The sequence below is a fragment of the Apteryx rowi genome, unplaced genomic scaffold (genome assembly GCF_003343035.1).
Source record: "Apteryx rowi isolate R43461 unplaced genomic scaffold, aptRow1 scaffold_41, whole genome shotgun sequence".
Classification (NCBI taxonomy): Eukaryota; Metazoa; Chordata; class Aves; order Apterygiformes; family Apterygidae; genus Apteryx; species Apteryx rowi.
The window spans coordinates 2616671-2635374 of NW_020450621.1; the positions used below are offsets into that span (position 1 = coordinate 2616671).

Sequence of the window (18704 nt, forward strand, 5' to 3'; positions counted from 1 at the left end):
GCCCCCCCCCTTTTTTTTTTGGATGCTAGCTTATTTGGGAGTGCTGGATTCCTGCATGATAAATGTGCTCATCTGAGTATTTCATTTAAATGCCATTGTTAACAGAAGAGCCCCGGGTAGAGTAAACGGCAACTTGCTTGGCTTTTGTGGAGGGTCTTTTGTGATGGGCTCTGCGGAACTAAAAGGCAAAGTGGGAGAGCGACCCTGTAGCTGTCTGTGGTCCCTCAACAGCAGATTTGTTCTCCAGCAGCTAAAACAAAGTCAGTTCTTGCATTTATTTCAGTCTTCAGCCTTTAATTCTACTGAGGAACAATGCTGATTAATCTCATTGTATGAGTTTTTTTTCCTGACCTCCGGGTTTCACTATATCTCAGTGTGGAAAACTGAGACCAGGCTTACCATAAATGAGTGTGTTTATATGTTGTAGCTCCCCAGGTAGCCTTCACAGGCTTGACCCTGGGATGCGTTTGCACATGAGGGAAGCAATGGTATTTCAGGCCTTTGTTGCAATTTAGGTTGCAGACTAGCATAACGGGGACAACTAGCTTGCTGGATTGTGGTTGAAGGCTCTGATATTAAATTTGTGGGTTTTTTTTTTTTTTTTTTGAGTTAAATGGCTAGTGCTCCTTGAATGACTATTTTCTTTTTCTTGTTGCGGAGTCCAGCTATTATTTAAAGTGCCCCCTCAATGTTTTCCTTTTGCTTCAGTGGATTTTTCTCCTATAGAAGCTTTTCTGAAATACTTTAAGTGTTGAGTCATCACCTCTTGATTTGAATTGCACAGTCTGTAGTAAACGGTCTGCTCCTCAAATCTCTGAAGGATTCAGTGACTTCATGCTTTCTTCATGCTGAAGTTGGACAGCATAACAAACCTCCATGCTGTAGATGGAGACATAGCTATTGTACTTAATTATATGTTCTTCTGGGGGCATGTGTGTTGCAAGACTTCCATCAGTGTACATACCATAGTATGAAAGACGGCAATGCAGTTTGCGAAATCTTTCTTGCTTTTGAAGTGAACCTTTATATTAGGAAATGGTAGCTTCTTCCATGAGGTAATCTAACATTCTTCAGCACAGAAGATCTAATGAATGAATAAACAAGATATTTAAAGACCTCAACAGTAGGTATTTGGCTTGACCTTCTGGATATGACAGCATTAGCTAAAGATGCAATGGCCCTTTAGGGGCAAATAGGTAAAATCAGTGTGCAAGAACTCTTGTCAGCAGATTTCTCCCCCCCCCCACCCCCCTTCAAATTACCTGTGAAGCTGTTGAAAAATATGACTTCAGTGCATGCTACATCTTGAGGCTCAAGATAAACTTGAGATCTGGAAACACTTTTCTGGAATGTGGCAGTGTCAATGTTCAAAACTGAGAACATAAGGAGCCTGTGAAAGTGCTAAGTCTAATATGTTTTCAGGAGGAATACAAGCAAAAATTTGGCTTTACAGCCTGCAGAAACCCCAAGTGTATAAAGTTCTTGTCTGTAGTTGAAAATCCTCTTTTTTTTTTTTTTTTTCCTTTTCCTCTCTTTAATAAATGTTTTGGTCTCAGTTATCTAGTGTTAGCTATGCACTGAACATAAGGGTTTGTTTTTGCCCCCTCCCCCTTGTAATTTCGACTGAACAACATCATACTGGCAAGCTTTTGTTAAATTTAGTCATCTTTCTTATCAAAGTACAGAAGACAGATAAATATTTTTTTCTGCTAACAACTACCACATTTTTTGCAATGTCTCTTTCTAGTTAGTGCACAATTGGAATCCGTTCAAACTAATGAGTTTCCTGTGCTGGGTCTAGGGTTATAAATGAAACATCACTTTGGCTTTTGTACAGCAGTTCCTTTATTCAGAGGGTCATCCCGCAAACTTAGCCTATCAGTTGTATAGCAAACTTTTTTTTATCTATGAATGAAATTAACATTTCTTTTTCAGCTGAGAGAAGATATAGATATTGTTGATAAGCCATTTAATTGAAATTAATAGAGCTATGATAAATTACCAATAAGAATTTTTTTTTATCTAACTCATTTTTGGTTCTCTCCTTCCCAATTTAACAGGGTAACTGTTAGTGGACACTTTCACTTCCTACAATGGCACAGAGATCTGGACAGGAAGATCCAGAGAGATACCTCTTTGTGGACAGGGCTGTGATCTACAACCCTGCCACCCAGGCTGACTGGACTGCTAAAAAGTTGGTGTGGATTCCTTCAGAGCGCCATGGTTTTGAGGCAGCCAGCATCAAGGAGGAAAAAGGGGATGAAGTGTTGGTTGAACTGGCAGAGAATGGAAAGAAAGCACTAGTCAACAAAGATGATATTCAGAAGATGAATCCCCCCAAGTTCTCTAAAGTGGAAGACATGGCAGAATTAACCTGTTTAAATGAAGCTTCTGTATTGCATAATTTAAAGGATCGGTATTACTCTGGGCTCATCTATGTAAGTACTAGCTATTAGATTCTTTCCTGGTGCTAATTCAGCTGAAGCTTATCTGATTCCTATTCTTTCTTTTATTTGAAACAGGAAGTTGGTCTTAGCTCTGTTTTTGATAACATAAATACTTAATGTCCCTGGCAGTTAGATTAGGCCAGGGTCTTTTTCTGTGCTGTGTCCAGGTCAAGAATTCTGTGTTGTCATTATACAAATAATAAAAAATTCTCCTATGGAAATAATTCTGCAAGCATCTTTCAAAAATAGAATGCTAAATGGCAACTCTGGGTGCTTAGCTCATGCCACTAGTTAGAGCACTTGCCTCAGACATACTTAACTGATACAGTGAATAGTATCAAATAGCTTGTTTGAGCTGATGAGATATTACAAAATCCAACTTTGCTGAATTACTGTTGTTTAATTGCTCATATGAATAAGCGTGCATCTTGTTTTAACTTGCTGCATCTTAAAAATGGGAATAAGAGGATATGCTATTATTTAAAAGTGGAAGTTGGAAAATGCTAGGAATGCAAAATGTGTTTTTGGAATCTAATATCAACCTAGTGGCCAGGAAAAAAATGTATTTGAGTGCTTAAAGTAAACCAATAAGATAAAGCTCTCTTTTTTCAGTGGTTTGGAAGTGCTAACTGAAACATCTGGCTTATCACCATCTTTCTATGGAGTTAGAAATCACAAAGCCATTGATGCTTTTTTTGACCCTGTTTCTTCCTTGAACAATGTTGAATGAATGTCTGTGGCATACAGTTAAGAGTAGCTCCTTGTTTCTTGGCAATCTGATTGCATAGACACTTGTTGAGTCAGAGTATCATTAAGAGCTACAAGTAGACTTTCTATCTTAAAAGAAACTGTAACATCTGCCTAAATACTTGGCTCGTTTTGGTAAACACTTGTTGTAAAGCTTCAATTCATTTTGTCTAGTTCCGCTAGTTAGTTGGCTCATGTGTTTTTTTTTTTTTTTTTTTTCCTCCTTCTGTCTAGATATTCATGGGCTACTTTTTTGTAGCTTGGCCAATGGTGGTATTTGGACTTACTAAAAATTATATGCAACTTCAAAATATTTTTCATGCTGGTACTTCTGTGTCAATTTTCTATGTGAGACTTTGTCCCCTCCCTCCCCCAGCTTCTGAGGGCTTCTACCAAGACCCTTAAAGTAGAACTTGGCAAAAAATATTTGCGGAATGTTTTCCACAAGCTTATAAGGAAAGTAACTGGATAATTAGTAAGAATTGGATTGAAACTTAAAAGTAAACAAGTTGATAGGTCAAAAGTTCTCAGTATATGTATCACTCATAGTATTAGTTAAAAGCTGAAGACCATAAATGTCAAAGCAAGCTCTAATCTGAGGACTCATACAGCAAACATAGCCATGAATGCTTCTGAGGGTCAAGCTGAGAACCTGTCACTTTTCTATATACACAGATGGTACAGCACTCTGAAACTCTGGACAATTGACAAATGACGAGAAGAGAGAGGAGAAGAAAAAGCCTTTGTGAAAGGCTAGCTTATCTATATGTAGTTCAAGTGATAATATATAGCTGATTTACTCCTCCTTCCTCCCCCCTCCCCTCCCCCCAGCTTCCCCCCAGAGTGCTTTCTTTTTTAATTCTTTACAAACTGTGTCCTTGGCATTGAGATACTACTGTCACAGAGGAGGGTTACTGCATCGGTATATTACTAATGGCCTCCTCTACCCCCGAGCTGGAGTGAGTAACTTTGGGATCAAGATACTATTAGTTTTGTTGGTCTAAACTGGAGGTCTGAGTTACAGGAGCATTGCTGGAGGATGCTGCTGTTACCAAGAATAGTGTCTCTACACAGCTGTATTAATGGCTTCTTAGCTGAAATTAAAACTTGGCTTGCTTGGAGTGGGGGGAATGCAGCTGTGAGTAGCTAGTAGAAGAGAGGCTAAATATTGGCAAGAATCAATAGGCCACAGAAACTTAATCAAGAACTTGATGACAAAATCTTTAGTGCAACTCTGGGTAGGGATCTTTGTTAGGGATCCCTAAGCTTCTTCCCGAATTGTGCGCTATTGCTGCTGCTGATAGCGGAGCCCAGAGCAATTGCTATTGCCTGCTTAACCTGTTGTACACTTGGTGCAAGGGGTGGGGTGGGGTGGGGGGCAGGGGGGAAGGCAAAATTAACTGAGCTGGTGAAATGGATTATGGTGATTTGGCCATGACAAGAGTCAGCTAAAGGTATGTTTTGAGTTCCAGACAATACTGTTGTAATGATCAACCTAAAATCTCTTATTTTGGAGCTACTATTGTATGGTTAAGATAGAGGTGGTGAGTTAGGTTTGGTTTCTCTAATTTACAGTAGGGAGTATAGAGTGTTGCTTGCCTAGGAAATAGGAGGTAAGACTGTCAACTGAAGTAGATGCATGTTTCCCTTAAACCCCTAGAAAGGACACAAACAAGCTGAGGAATTTGGCCAGAAGGTCTAGTCATCTGTGTATAATCTACTGCCTCAAGATCAGACTGCTTAGGGGAACAGGGAAGACTAATCAAAGCTAGCTAGTGCCAGCCAGCATGATCTGAGTAATGGTATTCATGTCATCAAGAAGAGATTCATGGGACATCTAAAGAAGGATGGTGAGGTGTTTCTGGAACTTCTAGCTCTTCTAGTATCTGCCAAGTGGCATGACCTCTGTCTCTTGAGTTGCGCTGTTACTGTGCAATGGGAGATGAACACAAATGGAGGATCCGGAAGACCAACTGCTTGAAAAAATGTCATCCCTCCTTGGTCCTGTCTGTTCATTATAGAACAAAAGATGAGAGGTAGCAGGGCTCTAAAAGTACTGCTGGTGGGGTGGAGGGGGAAAGGTTGGAGTATAGACTCTGATCTCTCTTGCTTACTCTGCTTTAGAGTGGCAAACTTTAATGCTAGCTCCAGCATTTAATTAGTAATATCCTTCATAGCTATAGATCACAAGCTGGAGGAAGTTCAATATCAGGGTACCCAAGAGGAATACTAAAAGATTGGACTCAATATGATTCTGCTTAGATTGGTGTTTTATGGTGGTTCCTTCATATCTTTAAGCCATAAAGAGTTATTTCTGCGTATCTCTTTTCTTTTTTTCTTTAAAGCGCACCCTCCTCTCCCAAAAAAGAGATCTATTTCTTGTAACAAGTTTTGGATCACTGAGGTCTGTAGCTTGAGTGAGGAAACGTCCTTATCTTTAAAAGACGTGCATGTAAAACGCCAGGATGAAGCCTTCTAGATGTTAGCCCTAGGTCTTAGTATCTATCTAGTAAGCCTGAAACTTCTTACAAGGTCTGTTAAGTCAGCTAGAGGTGATCTTTATGAAACAATAAAGAGCACTTGAATTGGAATACGAAATGGTAAAGAGTATGTGAATCAGAATATGCAAAGGAGAAGACCATTGGAAAGAGTGGGTTTTAAGGGTCCATCAACCCGGAATGCTTCAAAATGTTCTCCAGACTGCTGTTGCCTGAACTCTTTGTGGCAGGCTGCGACAGGCGAGATTACTGCTCTGGTTATTCTCCTTGTCATTGTTTCATGAGGCTCTGGGTTCCTTGTGAACCAGCTTCTGAACTTTGCAGTCCAATATGGTGTCTTAACATAGAAAATCACTGACTTCATTTCTTAAACTGCTGTACTGTAAGCTGTGGAAGTTTAGGAGCTGTTTTATTAGTGGCTCAGGTGTTTGTGGTGTCAGCTTGCTGTTTGTGGAGGGTATGAGGCCTAGCTGAAGCAGCAACTCTGGCAGTCCAAGCTGTAGCTGTCTCTTTCAATTGGAGCACTGGGAAAAGGCAGACATTTCAAATGGGTCTTTACCTTTGGTGGGAAGGTATGTGGGTGCTGGGGGAATGAACAAAGAGGAGGATTTAGTCTGAAAACAAAATCCTAGGAGGAAAGAAGGAGAGATGCTGCACTTAATATAGAGGTGGATCTACTTAGTTTCTGCCTTGATGGAAAGCTACAAATAAGGTTCAGAAGCTGAAATGGAATTTTTTTGTGTAGGAAGAAGTGTTTTCTCCCGTCTTGATCTTTCCATGCACTTCAGTATCAACAATTTACAAGGTTTCTGAATTGACTTTAAGGTTTAATATGTTGGCATGTTGGTTTTGTTTGGAACTAGACTCCTACTCAAAGTTTACTACCAAGTTTGATGAAACAGCTGATCTGAAGGAAATAGCTGAATCCTGTGTTTTTTTTTCCTTTTTTTTTTCCAGTTCAGAACAAGATGAAATAAAATCTAAAACAACAAAAAACCACCTCTGAATCAAAGTTAAAGTTTGAGAACATGTACTATACGGGCTCTAGAACTGTGAAAGACAAAGTGATCAAGAGTGTTCAAATGCTTTCAGTAATGGGTTTCAATGGTTCATTATGCAGTGTTCTGGATATAATTTTCTTAGTGTTTGGAACTTTAAATGCTTTTAAGCAACTTTAAGTTGGTCAAAATGCAGCTAGTTACAGATCAAGAATGTATCTGCCTTATTTTCTTCTAAATGGAAAATGACTGCAATTTTGAGCGTTCTGAATTGGAATGTGCAAGCAAATGACTTGCTTCTAACATAGGACTAGGTGAAACTTCTTTCTGTAATTTAAAGCTATGTTTTTGTCAGTACATCTTTTTGATGGGAAATGGAAGGGGCTCTTTCCTGCTTTTTTTTAGGTATGTTATAAATATTTATATGTTCATACATGCTTTTATAATTAAGGTAAAAATACAACCTCCTGCTCATCTTGTTAACAGAAATGTTTTGTTAAACAAAAATGGATATTTTAAGCATACAAAATTAATCCTGCATGTTTGACACGCTTTCTTGCTTTTCTGGAAAAGGTAGAAATATTAATATAATGTCCAAGTTGCAAGTGGCCATATTTTAATGGTCTGAATGGTAAGTTCAGACTACTATCTTAAAGTCCTGTATAAATGGCTAGCTGTGTATTTAATGGCTTCATAAAAGTTACAGGTTTTGATGATCCTGTCTAACYGAAGGAAGATATCCCAGGACCAAAAATACTTTGCTTGTGCATTCAACAGTTTCTCTTCCTGTCCCCAGTACAGTAAGATGGGATGAAGCAACTGAACACTCAAACGTAGGGAGTAATGTAGCTCCAGTAAGGATAATCAATATTTGATAGGCTTTAAAAAAAAAAAAAAAATCTATTTCAAGACTTGTTGCCCTGTGCCCTGTTCTGGTCTCAGCTCTCCTGGAAGAAGAGTTCATTGCCCACAGTTGATTGTGTGTAGCTTACTGATGCTCGCATAGGTCAGGAAGCAGTTAAGTAGTTATTGCAATGATCTCATTCAGTCAAAAGCATTAAAATTAACTTAGAAGTTAAGAGTCTGAGAAATATTATTTAACCCATGTTATCTTCCATATAGCCTTTTGCACTGGTTTGACTTTACATAGGTTATTCTACTGGTGTTACCTGTTGGCAGGGAGCCCATGACCTAGGTATGTGTGCTCAACTAAAAAGCTTCAGCTGGAGACACATAGCCTAAAAGGTGTGTGTACTATAATGAAGAGGTGACTGGTTCTGCTATTCCTTGAGACAGAACAGAAAAACAGTAAAGCAGTTTTGAAGAAAGGGTTGGATTCAACTCTAGAGTCCTTCAAGTGCTAATGAACTATGAATTATTTCCTCTCTCCCCTGTGCGTGTGTGTTACTATTTTCTTATTAGCAAAACTTCTTTGGAAGGGTAGGAAATAATTTATGGCTGTTAGAGCTTGTAGAACCTTGCTGCTAATTATTGCTCTCAGAGTACATGCCTACTTTTTTTTAAACAGTAAAGATAACATACTTTTTGTTATGCAATTATAAATATTTCTGCAGATTTCTTTGATTATAAATATTACCTCTGTAATTGGTCTGCAGCCCTGTGTTAGTTTCAGTTCTTGCTGTACTTCCCCCTCTTTTTGGGTAGAAGAGGGGAAGAATGTAGCCCACCCACAGCAGGCTGCAGAACTGGGGAGGGGGGGGACGGGGACAGGTTATAGCCAGCTCAACTGCAGTTTCATAAACTGTTTCTTCTCTAGGTCTCCTTTAGACCCTGTGGGGCCAGAGCGCAATGTAGAACAACCAGTGTTATTTAATAAGCTTCCATGTTATTGCTTAGACGACTATTGGTTTTGGAAGGGAGAGAACTTGTTATAATTCTCACACTGGTGTAGTCTGTGAATGTTTCTAATTCCTATATATAGAAAACTGTTTTTAGCAGAACCTGTAAGGCTTAAAAAGGGGTTGTAATTTGATTTTGGCCCCTATGTAACAAACTTATTTGCTGGATCTAGTACCTAATATACTGCTGAAGAAATACTAGGGTTCAAACTGTAAGGGCTGCTTTGACTGGAGAACTTGCATCTAGATCAACTCCAATTGTTGGAAGAGTCATAGATGTAATCATCTTGAAAGTGTTCCATGTATTCTGCTAGAAATGTCCCCTAAAACTGTCTTAATGTCCCCCTTGCCCTTAGACAAAAACAGGTATGATAACATCTGACAAGAATGCACACTTTATCTCTGCTTCTGTTAGAAGTGGCAGCTTAGCAGCCTAAATGGTTGGAAGAATTTAAGCTCCTAGTTGAAGGAATGCACTGTATTGGAGGCATAAGGCTTGAAAGGATGTCTTGCATCAGAAGTCACAGGTAGCTTGTTTGCAGCTAGACAAGAACCTTGTGAAGGGATATTAATATTTTTCTGGTCCTGGTGCAAATTAAGATCATGTTTTACCTCTTAGCAATAGCTGTGGCTGAAGGAGTCCAGCTGTCTTAGTGGCTATGACACAGCTTGTCTGTCCCTGGTGAGAGATGATATGCTGACTGAGCAGGAGTATCACCACCACTGCTGACTTAATTTTGGTTTTTCTCTCTTTAAACAGATAACCTGAGGCTAGACGGTACTGGGGAACCTCCTGTCTTCATTGCTAGCTGTAGAGAACATCTATAGCCAAGTCTCTTCTAAAGTTTGGGTTGTGCTTTTCTTTAATAGCTTGTGTCCTGTGCTCTCCTGCTTTCCTTTTCATCTGCCTAGTACGCAGAATTTACTCAGCTGCCCTGAGTAGCAGTCAGTGGTTGTGCCCTACCCATCAAGCTCCAACCTCTGTCAGAGCAGGGCCTTCCATTACCCTGTAGGGGAGCTCTGTACCCTTGTTGACACTCTTGACCAGTACACCTCAGGTTGCCACCAGGACTTTTTTTTAGCAGTTCTGCTAAAACTGTAAAGAGCTGTACTGTACAGAGCTGCCAACATTTCTATAGGGCTTGAACTTAGGACTGGGTAACTACCTCATTTAGGAATAAAAAAAGTAGTACATGAGAAAAACATACTAAGCACAGAGGCTGTAGTAGGGCTTGGTGTATGCAAGGCAAGTCTAACCTTGGAAGGTTAAACTAGACAAGAAAATGATGTAATAGTGCAATTTATTATATGGAGAATGTATTCTACCCCATACTAGTATATGGAGGACTGCTTAAAACAGATCCTATGTTCTAGGCTGGAAACTACTGGTTTGTGCTACAGTTAACAATAGGAGATGTCTACATGCTGCCTTAACTTAATTATATATGTAGTAATAGAATAAATGTGTCTTTTTCTGTTCTGTATTTAAAGAACTGGAGATAGTGTTGAGCCTTGATAGTCAGGTGATGTAAACTATTTGTTACAAATTTCAAAAACTTACCTGCATCTTGCYGATACACTCTGAAGTGACTCTTAAGAGGCACTTTTGATGTTGCAGCAGGCGGTATCAACCTAACAGTATATTCCTTGATGCAAGAACTGTAAAGCTGAACTGTTAAACTAAGGAATCATGCAAGGCTTTTGGCACTATTACMACCATGTGCATGTACACAGTGAAGGTCTGATATGGCTTTTAAGGGAAGTTGAGCCATGGGAACCTTTTATTCTGGAGCACCCACTCCAGCCAATGGGAATAGCCTTGAAAGTCTGCAGTGTCAACCTAGCTGGAGCTGGGAAACTGAAACTTTGGTTCTTTTGTATCTGAAGATTTGCAGACATGAAGATAAGATGACTTAGTGTTTTTTCTTCTTCTTAATTTTGTGGCACTAGTGAACTGCACTGTTAAAACTAAATTCCTATGTGATAGCACAATGGTATAAGGAAGCCTGTATTTGTTTGTAGATCACTTAGGTATACCTCTTTCTGGGTCTGTTTACTGCTAGAAATATAACATAGTTTACAAATAGGTTTGTGCCAGGAACCGAAACTCAACATTCTGGGATAGCTTACCAAAGTCCAAATTACTAAATGATATACTACTGGATAAAGGCTTGTAAGCATCTGGAAACATTCAAACTCCACAATTGGTGTCCTGAAGGACAGTTTGTATAACAAACCTCTGACAGAGTACTACTTTACTGTTTCTCTGGAGCCTTGCCTGGAGAAGGTATGCTCCAACATTCCCTATTCCTTTTGACTGATAATGTCTGCATCCTACTYCTCAGTAAAGCAGAAATGCGTGCAGTTTACACAGCTAGCTTGTCTGGAARCTGAACACATGCTCTCAAGGCAAATGAGCATCTTTACTTGACTTTAGCTTCTCAGTATATGTACTTACCCATGTCGGCTGAAGCTACAGCTGCTCTTCAGCTTCATGCAGTCTGGTTCCTCATCCAGACTGGCTAGTTACTGTAGCTCATAAGATGTTTGATCTTCGCTCTTATGTAGTTTTGACAGTTTAGGCAGGRTTCATCTACTTAAGAACAGGGAGGAGGCACAGGGTATCGCTATGTCCCTCTGCATGTCTGAAAGCTCTGCGCATCTTTAACAAGCCTATTTTCTGAGCTTGGATTGCTGAGTTATTTAGATACCCTGTGCTAGGTAGAGGAATAATACCTTGCATTGAAAATGTTGAATTAGGTCTACTTTGGTCTCAATTAGCAGTGTGCAGTTCAGTGCACTGTATAGTCCTGAAACAAAGCCACCATCCTACTGGAGGAGTACGTAGGCTTGAGATTTCAAAAACTCTTTCAGGCAGACAACAGAAATATTGAATAATGCTGATCACTATAAYTACTGCAAGTGAATATGACAGTTGCATAGTAGTAGTGTTTTTTTTTTTTTTTAAAGTAGGGTGTCCATTTTGCAGGCTACTAATGCCAATATAAGCATTCCTGTTAGTATATTTTATGGCTGGTCACTAGGAACCTTTTCAAGGTGTGTTACACAATCAAAAAGTATTTTTCACCTCTTCAATTTGTATGCAGAAAGCCCATAGCTCCCTTTTTCTTCGACATCCTCCRGTCTGCTCTCTTAGGTTCAGTAATATAATCATAAATTTTGCAGTAGAAGTATAAAATAGCTGTATGAAAGTTTTTTTTTTTCTCTGTACTGTTTACCTCCCCCCTCCCCCCCCCACTTAAATTTGATTGAATAAAAACAAGCTTCCTTGTGTCCCCTGCCATGTTTATAGACCTACCAAACCAAAAAGGAAAAAACTTTAGGTACTACATATGTTCAATAGATGACAGTCAGGAAACTTGGAAGCTTCACAGAAGAACTCAGTTTCATCTTCTCTCAAATTAGGCTTTATAATGTAGAGATATTTTACAGAAAGTTCAATTTTAAATTCTGCAGGGAAAGTGCAGGATAGGCAAATGAGTGAGAAATCTGCACGAAACAGATGTTGGGGTGTTGCTGCATGTTAAGAGCTCTGTCAAGCTGAAGACTTAATGATCAGTGATTAAATCTAGAAGATAGGCTTCTTTTATTTCAAATCAATGAACTATATCATTAGTGAAACTATATAATTGCTTGTGTTTCATACCTCTAGTTCCACCTCTTTGACTATACAGCCTCTTAAATTAACCCTTTGCTCTGCCTGGGATCTCTCCTGGTCTTCCCCTAGATTGGCTGGGGTATGTTGGCATCTCTCTGGACTTTATTGATTATCGCACCAATTTCACAGACCTGTCCAGTTACTGCATTGGGAAATAGTCTAGAAAAGCTTCCAGCCTCAGGTTAGGTATCATCAGTAAAGATCTGAAGTACTTTTAAACTTTTAAAATAAATTACGAATTCTTTGTTTATGTAGTTAAACAATAATTTATTTGCTTCATGTCTATATTAGAGAARTAAACAGCAGATGTTAAAGGAACTGAAGGGAAGAATAGCCTTTTAATGGCTGTTCTTTCCCCAGCACTTAAGATCTTTTTACTGAGCTTATTAAACCAATTTGTTCCCATCTGGGGACAGTGATGTAGTGATACTGCAGAAACTTTTCTTTGTGAGCCTAAAAGGGCCCAAATACCTGTGAAACTGATGTGAGCTTTAGAGAGGTTTGCAGAGAGTAGAGGTGTTGCCCTCAGAAGAGGGTAACTCCATTTGGAAACTCCAGTTATATAGCTAGCATATACAGTAATGTAGTTACTGCTTAAATATCAAGCCATTTTTTGGAGAGTTCCCATTCTCAGTAAGATGTAGACCAGGAGCCCATGAAGTTAAACTGCAAGTCTTTGGAAGTGAGTGGGTAAAAAATAGAGAAGGGCTCAGGAGTGCTGCTGGGTTCATGCCTCTTCCTGAGCAGCTCTACACTGGTGAGAGGAAATGTTGGGACAGAACTGGAAGCYGACTGTGGCTGTGTAAATTCCCTTGCTGATAAACATATCGCTGGATGAAAACCAGTTATCTAGGGATAAACTAGTCTTTATTAATTTATTTTATTAGATGTGGTCATAGCAGAGAATTAAGGCATAGATGCTGTTTAGTGATTTGGAGTTGGTGATCAGAGGAAGACTTGGTGAATGTGTGCCTTTCTTCTCACTGTCCTTATTTGAAGACTAGAATGAAAATCAGATCTGTGGTAACTCTTGATGCCTTTATGTCACTGGTACTAATTATAGCCTCTACTGAGGTCACCCACATCCATCTAAGACAGCTGGCTAAGAACACAGATCCAGGTTTTTTCATTTAATTGACTCTTTGGTCCACTGTACTATGCTATTAAAATAACTGTCCTGCCTTCCTGCTCCCTTATGATATTGCTAGTGACCATGAATAAATTTGATCAGGGAACTGATTCTACTGCAAACCAATTCTTTTTGAAATCTATCTTCAACAGGATCCAACTCGGTGAGTTATTGCAAGAGCATCAATGCTGATGATAATAGGAATGTGTGGTTAGGCAGGGGGAGCAACCACCCCTCTTGCCAACAGTCATATTAACTCAAAATAAGCATGTATTTGTTAAGTTGCTTTTTATGCTTGAGTCAATTGGCCTGATAATGTCTGTTTCCTTTCTCTTAAGAGCTAAGTACCTTATTACCAAAGATGTTTGGCTGGATCAGGCACTGCAGTTCTTACCATTCAGGAGACCTGACCAAATCAGACTTAAAACTATTTTCCTGTAAGGAAATCTGTCATCAGACCAAGTTTTCTCTCTTTACTGATATGCTTCTAACTCAAATCATGGAAATCGTGTTCTGTCTGTCTTGTCAGGATTCCTTGTAGGTACAAAAAGAACAGGGCTCCTTTTCTTCCAAATAAGTTATTTTATATTTTTTAAAAAAAGGGAGGCAGATTAGGAATTCCAACAGCTCTGTTCATACAAATGTAGCAGAAAGCTTTTTAAGTCAACAAACAGTGTAAGAACCATGAGTAACCTGCTTGCTACTATTCAGGCTCTCAGCAGTTAGGAATGCTGTTTGCTCACTGTCTCCATTCCTTTTCTTCCTCTTGGCTTGGAAAGGCCAGGGGGAAAAACAGCTGCTTTTATCACATTCAGAAAGCTAGTCCATGTTTTTTTGTCAAGAGAGTATTAGTCTTTCTTGCTCATATTCCTGTGCCAATACAGGTGGGGATACTATTAATGGCTAAAACAATGCACAGTCAAAGCTTGCTATGAAATGGAGAATGGCAAGATTGTTTTGTGAAAATCCATCAGTTAAGGTTGATTGAGGAAAGGTAGGAGTCATCCAAATATCTTGGTCCAGGGAAACACCCTGGATCACCTTAAATGTGTTTTGCATGACACAAGATTGTCTTTTTGCAAGTTTAACACTTGATCCGTAGTAAAGCCTGTGTAGCCAGAGCATACTAATGCATCCAGCCCAGTAGACAAAGTATGAGTGAGTGACCATGCATGTCTTTTTTAGTTCCTTCTCATATATGTGGTAACTTCTGGCCAAATAATTTTTACAGAGGATGGATTCAACTGTTCTGGAGTTGTCTTTGATACTTCATTCATAGGGGACCAGTACGCCTCGCTTGCGTTGTGTGTTCAATTTTATAAGACTTGAGTTTTGATTTTTCTGAGTCAGTAAACAGAAGAAATTTCTCAGCAAGARAGTCGATGAAATGAACACTGTAAAACTCATAATTGATTTTCTAGATATTGTAGTAGTCCTGATCACTTCTCTTCAGTATCAGCTCTAAAGATAACCTGTGAAACTTTGTCTGCAGTGCCAACTGTCAGACTGTTCCTTCACCTGGAATAGGAGAGTGTAGGGAGTGACTGCTACTGGAGGAAGTTGCTTTGGGATTGAGAAAGGCTGATGAGCCGGAAAGACGGGCAAATATAAGAAGAGAAATCAAATTCCTGAGGAGCACTATGGGAGGGGAATACCAGAAATAGTTGTGGCTAGAAATAGGCTTTTCCTTATCCAAAAAGTGACAGTAAATAGTTAGGGTTCATTACTTGCACATAGCCTCTGCTCTGTGTGTCTATCAGTCATCATTAATCCCAGCTGAAGAACTTATCTGTTCATCCAAAAGTGAACAAGTAACTTTGAATAGACATTTTACTGAAGGAGTTAAACATAAAAAGATGCCCATAATTCTGTAACTCTGTAAATGGAGGGGAAATTTAAATATCTGTGGGAGAGAGATCAGATGCTCCACTTCATATTTATTCACACTTATTATCATCTTTAAATTACTTTTTATGCAAGTAATTAAGGAGCCTTTTAAGAGAGCTAGAAACCAATAATTTGAGTGTAACGTGTACTTTGAGATGCTCAATAAAAAGGATCTTAATTTGTGTCTAAGATAAATGTATAATTTGTGAAGAAACCTTTCTACTTTTTGTGGTTCTATTTCAATACTGTGTATACTGATGTAAATCTATAAGGACAAATGTCTACGAGTGTTAATATGGTGTCTTTTTTCTTTTTTCTTTTTTTTTTTTTAAAGACCTATTCAGGGCTGTTCTGTGTAGTCATAAATCCCTACAAGAACCTCCCGATTTATTCAGAAAACATTATCGAGATGTACAGAGGGAAGAAGCGCCATGAAATGCCACCACACATTTATGCAATATCTGAATCTGCATATAGATGCATGTTACAAGGTAAGAATTCATTAAATGTTACTTACAGTTAGTAAATGGCTATACATGTTTAATGTTCCTAGATATAGGGATATTGTTATCCAACTACATAGTTTCTGACATAATCAGAATCCYTTTCTAATACTTGGAGGGGGAAAATACTTTCTCATTTAGAACCCTAAACTTTAGAGTAGAAATAACTTAGACTTTCAGCCCTGTTGGCRTATTTCTTTCTGACTTGGTGTTAGTTTGCTTTTGTGGCTCAGTAATAGGCAGTGTACTGTGCCAGTTGGTGGCACTGGAARTTGTAGTAGAAATAGGCTCCTTAAAAAAAGAAGAGAAGTTTGATGTCAGAAGATGTTAGTGTACTACAGAACACTTGCTTTGGATGAACTGAGAGAGAAAAATTGATTGAAAGGGGAAAGCTAATAGGCTGGTATGTTAACAACTGGTTCCTAAACTTCTGGAGTGACAAAATACCAACACTTTCTTAGACATTGTTTCTGTCAGGAGCCAACTACGCTATAGTATGTTTGAGTTCAAAAGGAGGTTGGATGAATTTTTAACCTTGTAGGTGTGTGGGTTTTTTGTTTTTCTTTTTTTTTTTTTCCCCCCTCTTCCTTCAGATTGGTATAGGTCATGTCTGTAGAATGGAGAGTACTTTATGATGGGTACGCATTTGGGGTTTTGGCTGTAAGGCTAAGTTGGACAAATATCAAAATATGTTGTATTAAGCACATGCTATTGGACTTGCAATTTTGCACTTTCAACATAGCATGTTGGAAACACAGCTGGTATTATCCAATATCAGTTCATATTTAGGCAGCTGTTTTCCCTGAGGGTATGTTATTGATCTAGAAATATCAGCATGCTTTATCTAGMAAAGTGTTTGTAATGTAAAGGCAGGTCTGAAAAACTTTCTGTGTTTTCTGTTGTAGAGCTGGCATGGATGTGCTGAAAGTGGGTTAAAAGCTATTTGACCTAGTTCCCACAAACTAAGAAAACATTGTTTGTACTACCAGGTTAACGAACCATTTAAATGTAAATCTTTTTAAAATGACATTTCTTCTCTTTTAAATACATCACTGTAAATCCTTGTCTCTTTAATTGTGCTTGTGTTTGTAGGGTTGCTTAATGATAAACTAGCAGGTTGTTTTTAGCTGGATTATTTTCTGGAGGTTTTTTTACTCCAGAAGCAACTGTACTTGTACCCCTGACAGGGGTGATGTGGGTACAGGGACAAGCAACAAGTGCAGCAAATTGGTGCTGCCGGAGTTCTCGCATTTCTTACAGATATCTTGGACTCTGTTTTACATTATCTTGACCAGAACAACAGCCTGTAACAGCTCAGATCAAAGGACCCCTAATAGCACACTGCTTGGGAAGAATAGAACAAATTTGACAATTGTCTTGAATTGTTCCTAGCAGTCTCTAATGGTTTGTGGATAAGGGCTTCCCACACCAAAAACACAGTGTCCCTTGAAATTGTAGGTTCTTGAGAAAGAAATGTATTCTAATAAAGTAAGTCTATGTCAATAGTTCTCAAAGTTCAGATGCTGCATTTACTTGTTTATGTATCATGCTAGTACTGATTTATGCCCCCAGAGATCTTGCTACATGTACAAATTTTATTGGATTTTTTGAAGGCTAGGTGAAAATTTTTCCCAAGATGGTACATGTGTGGTTACTATTTTATTTTCTTTATACTGGTATATGATATTTTATATTTTGTATCAAGTCTTTATGTCTTTCTGTGCTTKCTTTCTTTTTGATAGTCCAAATTGTTTTTGCTTGAAAGAATGAAGCCTTAGATTGGAATAAGAATAGCTGAAAACCATGCAACAGAATCAATTTATTGTGGAATAATTTCTTTGAGGTTGACTAAATCTGTGCGTTTCTAGTATCCTTTGCCTGTATGGAGCTATTCCTTGTTTATTTAAGGAAGAGATTGCAACCAGTGTCAGCTACTGAACTTTCCATTGATGCTTTGCCTTCACAATTACATTGCCAAAGAAAAGTAGGAATTCAAGAACAGGTGTTAGCAGTTTTGCACTTGGCAAATATTTTACTTAGCAAACTGKTTTTGGCTGGTTGGGTTAGATCAGAGGAAGAGATCTTCAGAGGAAGGGAAAAACAATGCTTCCTCTGAATTTCTAATGGGCTCTGTAAAGCTGTTTCCAGGCACGGCTTTAGGAAAAAGGTGATATACAGACTTCTGGAGACATGTTTGCCTGAAGTATGTGGCCCTCACTGCTGTTATATTGGTGCATTTCCCTAGCTCTACACAGTCTTGCGAAGCAGTGATTCGTCATGATGAGAATGACCAGTGAGTGTGTGTATAAAGCAGGGTAAGAGGAAGAGATGYATGGTGCTAACGCTGCTGGTCCTCTCTGCTTACGGAGCTTCTAGATGGCACCTGATGCAGAGAATCAAAGTGGCATTTGAGGGAACAGTCCAAGTCTTCTGACACCTTAGTTGTAACTGCAAGATCTTTTTCCACTCACTAGAGCATAAAATAGTACTTGTCTTGATGGCGGGAGACTTATTGCAATATTCAACTTATGCTCTAGTTATCGTTGGCAATACAAAAACAAGTAGAGTATGCCTAGAGCTTGGTAGGAAGAGCTATATATATATATATATATATATATATATACACACACACACATATATATAATATATATATATGTATATATATTTTTTTTTCTGGAGGTAGCTCCAAAAGATTTACGCTGATGTACAAAGCATCTCTGACCTGTTGACCGGAGGGCAAGTTTTAAGTATTCTTTATGTACGTACTAGAATTTCCATCTTAAACTAAAAAAACTGTGTTAGAAAACTTTGGTTAGTAGAGCTAAGTCTCTGTAACCGTGAGCTAACTGTTTKAATCGAAACATTTTGGATTAAGTCATCAGAGGCTTCTGTAGCACTGTTATATTTGAAACACAATCATCAACCATGATGCTTTTGCTGATAAGTCACTAACATAT

General features: G+C 38.7%; 1 protein-coding gene across 1 annotated transcript in view; it reads left to right on the forward strand.

Moving 5' to 3' along the window:
* The first annotated feature begins 2063 nt into the window (after positions 1–2063).
* Positions 2064–18704, forward strand: part of MYH10 (myosin heavy chain 10) — a 105771-nt gene continuing 89130 nt past the window's right edge. Inside the window, exons 1-2 of the mRNA XM_026075687.1 lie at positions 2064–2438; positions 15579–15735. Coding sequence (XP_025931472.1) covers positions 2094–2438; positions 15579–15735 — 502 coding nt within the window. The 5' untranslated portion in view covers positions 2064–2093. The remainder of the gene's footprint in view (positions 2439–15578; positions 15736–18704) is intronic.